Source organism: Neophocaena asiaeorientalis, unplaced genomic scaffold (assembly GCF_003031525.2).
Source record: "Neophocaena asiaeorientalis asiaeorientalis breed wild unplaced genomic scaffold, Neophocaena_asiaeorientalis_V1.1 scaffold67, whole genome shotgun sequence".
NCBI classification, from domain to species: Eukaryota; Metazoa; Chordata; class Mammalia; order Artiodactyla; family Phocoenidae; genus Neophocaena; species Neophocaena asiaeorientalis.
In genome coordinates, this window is record NW_020173731.1 from 5,350,011 (window position 1) to 5,357,724 (window position 7,714).

General features: G+C 36.8%; 1 protein-coding gene across 1 annotated transcript in view; it reads left to right on the top strand.

The window, feature by feature from the left end:
* Nucleotides 1-7,714, top strand: part of INTS7 (integrator complex subunit 7) — a 96,752-nt gene that overhangs the window by 12,746 nt on the left and 76,292 nt on the right. Inside the window, exons 2-4 of the mRNA XM_024751099.1 lie at nt 1,644-1,773; nt 2,936-3,082; nt 4,214-4,351. Of these exons, the coding sequence (XP_024606867.1) occupies nt 1,644-1,773; nt 2,936-3,082; nt 4,214-4,351 (415 nt within the window). The remainder of the gene's footprint in view (nt 1-1,643; nt 1,774-2,935; nt 3,083-4,213; nt 4,352-7,714) is intronic.

A 7,714-nucleotide genomic window follows, 5' to 3' on the forward strand; every position in this document is an offset into this window, starting at 1 on the left:
AGCAATGTATGAGAGTTTTAGTTGCTCCATATCCTCTTGGCACTTGGTATTGTCGGTCTTCTTTGCCATTCTAATGGATGTGTAGTGGTGTCTTACTGTGGTTTTTAATTTACATTTCATGGATGACTAACAGTGATGAGCATCTGCTCATGTGCTTATGTTTGCCGTCCTTATTTCCTCTTTAGTGAAATTTCTCTTCAAATCTTGCCCATTTAAAAATATTAAGTTTTCTTTTTATTGAGATATAAGAACTGGGCTTCCCTGGTGGCGCAGTGCTTGAGAGTCTGCCTGCCGATGCAGGGGACACAGGTTCGTGCCCTGGTCCAGGAAGATCCCACATGCCGTGGAGCAGCTGGGCCCGTGAGCCATGGCCGCTGGGCCTGGGCATCCAGAGAAAAAAAAAAAAAAAAAAAAAAAAAATTGAGATATAAGAACTATGGATAAAGTTCTTTAAATATAAATTTCTATAAATATTTTCTTCCATATGTGGCTTGTTTTTTTATTCTCTTAACAGTATATTTTGAAGAGAAGTTTTTTGTTTTAATAAATTAATTAATTAATTTATTTATTTTTGGCTGCATTGGGTCTTTGTTCCTGTGCACGGGCTTTCTCTAGTTGCAGCAAGTGGGGGCTACTGTTCATTGCGGTTTGCGGGCTTCTCATTGCGGTGGCTTCTCTTGTTGTGGAGCATGGGCTGTAGGTGCGCAGACTTTAGTAGTTGTGGCACACGGGCCCGGCAGTTGTGGCTTGCGGGCTCTAGAGCTCAGGCTCAGTAGTTGTGGCACGCGGGCTTAGTTGTTACGCAGCATGTGGGATCTTCCCGGACCAGGGCTCGAACCCGTGTCCCCTGCATTGGCAGGCGGATTCCTAACCACTGTGCCACTAGGGCCACCAGGGAAGCTGAAGAGCAGAAGTTTTTAATTTTGATAGAGTTTAACTTATCACTTATTAATTTTATGATGTTTTTAATCTAAAAACTCCACTTTTTTTTATGTAAGAATTCTTTGCTTAACCTAAGCTTATACAGATTTCCTCTGTATTTTCTTCTATATAATTTATAATTTTAGGTCTTACATTTAGGTCTATGGTTCATTTTGAGTTAATTTTTGTATATGGTGCAAATTAAGGATTGAGTTTCTTTTTTTCTTTTCTTTTTTTAAATTTCCCTTCTGATTTCTTCTTTCACCCTTTCACTTCTTTCAGTGATTCATCTTATTGATTATTTATAAGTGTGTTGCTTAATTTCCAAATATTTGGGAATTTTAAAATATTTTTCTCTTACTGATTTTTAATTTAATTCCATTATGATCAGAGAACATACATAGTATGATTTCAGTCCTTTTAAATTTGTTGAGGTTTACTTATGGCCCCAAATATTTTATCAACTCAATCTTTTTTAAAAAATAGTTTCTTTTTCATTATTCTATATCTAAAAGTGACACTTTACCAAATTACTATTTCATATGCCATTTTTATTTTTGAAAAGATAATGAGTTACAATTGTACTTTACTTAATTGTTAAGAATGATTATTACTTTACTGTGTAAATAATTTTACTCTAATACTGTGTTGATATTTGCTATTTTTGCCTTATTGTAGCCACAAATTTGTAAACTGTTCTTCCCTTTTTATGCTCTTCATAGGTCTAAGATCTGGCAAGCTTGGTGAACAGTGTGAAGCAGTTGTCCGCTTTCCCAGGCTCTTTCAGAAGTATCCATTCCCCATTCTCATCAATTCTGCTTTCCTAAAGTTAGCTGATGTTTTCAGAGTTGGGTAAGTCTTTTTAAGGCCTTGTTGTCCTAAAGCACATTGTTCATATTTCTTTATTTTATATTGTGGTCTGTATTCTTTTTGGCTTTTAGGACTTCCACATGGTTCATTACCATTTTAATGGATGCACATGGCAATTTGCAACAAATTTTGGTGTGAAATTTAATGGCATTTTCAGCAAAAGTGAAGGATATAAGTCAGAGAGTACTTATTTCTTTGGGGGACAGGATAATTCAAAATTAAGACAACCTTAATATATTATTGTACATTTCGGAAATATCTGTGGCTTTGTGCAGATAGTTTGGAGAAGTTTCTGATTTAACAGTTTATTTTATAACGTGAAATTACATGTTACATGAGATTATGGGTCACTGTGAAGTGCCTGAAACATGTAAGTAAGCACTGAATATACACCTATTTTTTTCCCTCTGCCATTCCCTCTCCCACTTCTTTCCGCCCTTCTCCATGCATTCACGTGCTTATACACACACCAGATCAGACTTGGAGAAATGATGTTGTAGAATTAGCTTGAGAGGAAGATGACCATCTCCTTGGTTATAATATGACTGAGGAGATTGAGTTTGGGGTCCAGGGCTTCTCTTTCTGTTACTACTGTTTTGGTGCCTTGCAGTAGGACTGCAGGCTTTGCTAACTGCTTATGCTTAGTACGCATCTCATGTACAGTTGGCCCTCTGCAACTAAGCATTCTGCATCCATGGGTTCTACCAACCATGGGTCAAAAGTATTTGGAAAAAAAATTCCAGAAAGTTCCAAAAAGCAAAACTTGAATTTGCCACACATTGGCAACTATTTACATTGATTTATATAGCATTTATATTATATTAGGTATTGTAAATAATCTAGAGATGATTTAGAAGTGTGTGGGAGGATGTGCAAATACTACGCCATTTTGTATAAGGGATTCGAGTCTCCAAGGGTTTTGGTATGGCAGGAGGTAGTCTGGAACCAGTCCCCCTCCCCACCATGGATATCACAGGATGACTGTACAGACTTTAACTCTTTCAGTGGTAAGACAGAGAATATTAAGATTGAAAAACATTGGCCTATTGCTAAAATTTATTAATATCATTAGTGTTGCTTTGATTCCTAATTAAATATTACTTTATAAAGTGGTCTAATTTATTTTATCTGTGGTTTTTCATAGAAACAATTTCCTGAGGCTGTGTGTTCTTAAAGTTACTCAACAAAGTGAGAAGCATTTGGAGAAGATTCTAAATGTGGATGAATTTGTGAAGAGGATTTTCTCTGTGATTCATAGTAATGATCCTGTAGCAAGAGCCATCACACTCCGGTATACTCTGTTATGCTAATGAGTCACCACAAGATTGTTTGAGTTGTGATTATATATCCCCAAAAGGCAATATATTTACTTTTATCATTTTGAATATTAAGAATTTATTTTTATTTTTTCTACTAACAGTCACTGAGAAAATATGGTAACCATCCTAATCTGTAAATGCCTTGCAGCTAACCATCTATTATTACTGTTTTGGTAACTTACGTTTGAAATATTTCTCTTTGTGGGTGGATGTTCTGATCTGATAACTCTACTTAGTAAATGTGGCTTAGCCTCGGCTTATTTTGAACTTTTACCTTCCTGACCTTGTTCTACTGTTTCATGTCAGTTTTCTGTATTCATCCTTGGTTATGTGCTTGTTTTTGTATATGATAATTTATATTTGGACTCCTTGGAGAACGCCAGATATAACCATATTAGTTTCTTCAGGCTTTTCTTTTCTTTCTTGGCATTAAAACAATTTTTTTTTAAGTTTTGTTAGAATTTCATTTTGTAAGCCTTATATCCAGCTTGAACCAATATCCTCATTTTAGGTCTATCATCTATGAAATTATATGCATAATTTTTGGATTGTTTGAAACTCACTTTCCTAAACTCTTCCTTCCTCAATTCTGATATGAGCCCCAGGGAGCATTCTCCTCTCTTCTCTTGATACTGAGGAGAGATTTGAAAATCATGATACAAGTAATCACTGATGTTGAGAAAAAGACTGGGAAGTCTTACTTTTTACTTTGCGGATCTGCTTAATAACAAAAGTATTGAACTCGTAATGCTTTGCTAAAATGGACTTCTTTATACAACACTGGAAAATTGATATTTTGATGCTTTAATAATTTAAAAGTTTCTTTTACTGGGCTCTCTTTGGTACTTGGCATGTACTTCAAGGTGATTCTTAAAAGTTTTGCTTGTGTTAAATAAGCCATGTTAGTTTTTCTGACATATTGAAGTATGGAAAAGTGTTTAGAATTTGAGTCACTGCTTGACTTCTAAAATTGATACTTTATTAACCTGAGATTTATGGAATGACCTGTAAACTTTAGTTTTGGTAATTTAGCTTTGCCTGTTTCTTCCTTTTCTGACCTTGAGCTTATTGTATTTCCATTCTTCTTGGGTTTCTCTGTGCAGGATGTTGGGAAGTCTGGCATCAATAATTCCTGAGAGGAAGAATGCTCATCATAGTATTCGTCAGAGTCTGGATTCACATGATAACGTAGAAGTTGAAGCCGCTGTTTTTGCTGCTGCTAACTTCTCTGCACAGTCAAAGTAAGCGTAGGCCTTTTATAATTTGGCTTCCCAGGAAGAGGTTTTGAAGGAATAATTCATCTGTGTATGTAAAACACTAAGGGATACAGAAAAATGTAAATTGCAAGGTGTATTTTCCAAGAGGGTTTCCGTCATGTTGGGAAAACAGGACTTAAATCCATAAAACAGAAAAGTTAAGTACAGATGTTGGCATTAACTGTAAATGAAATTAGAGTTTCCAGAAGGACAGGATCAGCATGGGATTAGAGTAGTTGGGGAAGGCTTCACTGGGGAGCAGAAGCTTTGCCTACCGAACAGCCTTCCCCAGACATACAGCCCTAATAGTAAATTGCTGCTTTCTTACCGTCTTCTCAAGTTTAGCTTTTTGGCAGTAGAACTGTGCACGGTTTGACAGAGACAGTAACTTGAGTTGAAACCAATTTTAATTTCTTTGGGATGTCATAGTCTACTATCTTACAAAACAGTATATCTATGTGTGTGTGTGTGTGTGTGTGTATTTTTTTTTTTGATGAAATGTTGACCATAGTTTTATTACTGTGTTTGACTTGCTTGATTATCCTCTCTAAAACATATATATTATTCCCTTTAGTGACTGATGGGGAAGTAGCATTGCTTTCTGGAGGACATTCTGGTAATATGTATTTTGCTTCAAACTTGTACATTCCTTTGAGCTAGAAAATCCACTTATAAGAACTTATCCTAAGGAGTCAGCAATGTGTACTGATATTTACTTACAAGGATGCTAGTTATAGGGTTATAGAAACCAAAAAAATTAGTAACAACTTAAATTCCAATGGAAATAGGTTACATAATAGGTTATATGATATTATAGATTTATTTAAAAAACAAGTATTTATATTTATGGAATAGAAAAAAGACTAGAAGGATATATATCGAAGTATTGCCTCTGGTTGGTAAGATGGTTATCTTATTTTTGTTTTCTTTTTTACAAATTTCTGTATGTCCTGCTAGGAGCAAGTTTTGGTTTTATAATCAGATGACTAATGAATTTTTTTAAATAAAAAGTAGCATTTACATTAAGAGCCTCTGCTAAATTTGGATAAGACTTGAAAGAGTTAATCACCAACAGTCTTCCTTTATATTTCATTAATACATGCACATTCTTCTCTTCAGCTGCTCTTATGAAGCCTTCAGAATTCCAGGATTACTCATTGGAAAAGGAGACTAAAGAATAGAAAGCATATAGTCTTTAATTCACTGATCGAAAGTAGTAGCTGTGGCAATAATTGAGGAAGAGAAATAATCTGAGTAAAGACAGTTCCTATTTGTGCTTTTGAAAGTTGGCATTTTTTTCTTATTGATGACCAGTAAACATTTAACAGTTTATGTAGAAGCAGTTTTTCACATACCAGGCTTCAATATGGTATACTTGTGATTTGTGATGTTTAAAAATACCAAATTAGTGCAATAGGAAAGTCTGAAGGACCTATCTAGATGTACCAGTGTGAATAAGCAAATACGTCTTTTTCAGATTAGCATTTACCTCTTCCCCCAGAAGTGATGACCTGGCTTGAGATCAAACATCTCAACCAATACTGATGGATTTTTATGTTAGTATCTCCATCAATTTTGGATCTTAAACAAATTTGAGAAACTGGCCAAAAAAGACCTTAAGAATTTATTTAATCCTGTTTCCACCTGTCTGCTACCACAACCACATGTGACTTGTTCTGAAAAAGGTTATAATTTTTAAGAGCTAGTCCCAGAGCAGGAGTTGCAAACCCAAATGCCTTCAGGGACCAGGGAGGCATTGTCAGTGAGAGAAGTGACTTCACGTGGTGACTGTGGTGAACCGAAGGGTGCACTCACCATCTAAAAGGAGTAGCCCCTTGGTACCGGTAGGTGGTAACAGTGCAGGAGTGTATGACCAATGGTGTGACATCGGAATTTGGGGGTGGGGGGTGGTGGGAAGAAGCTGGAGAATGGGATTATTCTGTTTATTTCACCATACAAGACTATATATTCTTAACATATTCTTAATGCTTTAAATTAAGAATTTAAAAAAATATTATTAGACCAAAAAAAAAGAAAAAAAGAAAACTGCAGGCTTCTAACTTGCAGTTTATTGACCCTAGAGGAGTGTAACAGACTTTTAAACTTTGAGTTGTTATCAAAGTTATTATATGGTTAGTGGGACTTCCCTGGTGGTGCAGTGGTTGGGAGACCGCCTGCCAACGCAAGGGACATGTGTTCGAGCCCTGGTCTAGGAAGATCCCACATGCCGCGGAGCAACTGAGACCATGCACCACAACTATTGAGCCTGCGCTCTAGAGCCCACGAGCCACAACTACTGAGTCCGCACACCAGGACTACTGAAGCCCGCACTCCTAGAGCCTGTGCTCCACAGCAAGAGAAGCCACCGCAGTGAGGAGCCCGCGCACTGCAACAAAGAGTGGACCCCGCTCGCTGCAACTAGAGAAAGCTCGAGCACAGCAGCAAAGACCCAACGCAGCCAAAAAATTAAAAAAAAAAAAAAAAGATACTATTTTTTAAAAAGTTATTATATAGTTAGTGAAGAAATACTTAGTGAATATCCATCATGTCCAGACTCTATTCCAAGCACCAGGAATACAGAAGTAGAAAAGATGAATGACCTGTTGTGATGTAAACACAAAATAGTTTCAGCTGCTCATTAATGTTATGGAAAAATAGAGCAGTGTTGTCATTGTGATGATGACCTGAGTGAGCTGCTTAGGTAGAGTGATCAGGGAAGGCCTCACTGAGTAGGTGACATTTGAGCTGAAACTGGGTGCTGAAGAAGAGGCAGCAATCTAGAGGAAGGATACTCCAAGCAGAAGGAATAACAAGTACAAGAGCACTCTGAAATGTGAACAGGTCATCTATGCATACCTAATAACACCTTTTGCCTTATACCTGAAAGACATTTGCAACTTACTTTTTCTTATCAAATGTGAGGCTGATATCAGAGCAGTAGTTTTGAAACTATTTGGTATCAGAATCCCTTTACACTCTTCAAACATTATTGAAGTCCTCAAAGAGATTTTTTTGTTTATATGGATTATTATATCAACTGATAGTTACTGTATTAGAATGAAAATGCCTAAATTTTTAAAATATTTATTAGTTCATTTAAAAAGTAACAAATTCTGGGGCTTTCCTGGTGGCACAGTGGTTGAGCGTCTGCCTGCCGATGCAGGGGACACGGGTTTGTGCCCCGGTCTGGGAAGATCCCACATGCCGCAGAGCGGCTAGGCCCGTGAGCCATGGCCGCTGAGCCTGCATGTACGGAGCCTGTGCTCCACAACGGGAGAGGCCACGACGGTGAGAGGCCCGCGTACTGCAAAAAAAAAAAAAAAAAAAAAAAAAATTCTTAATATGTTA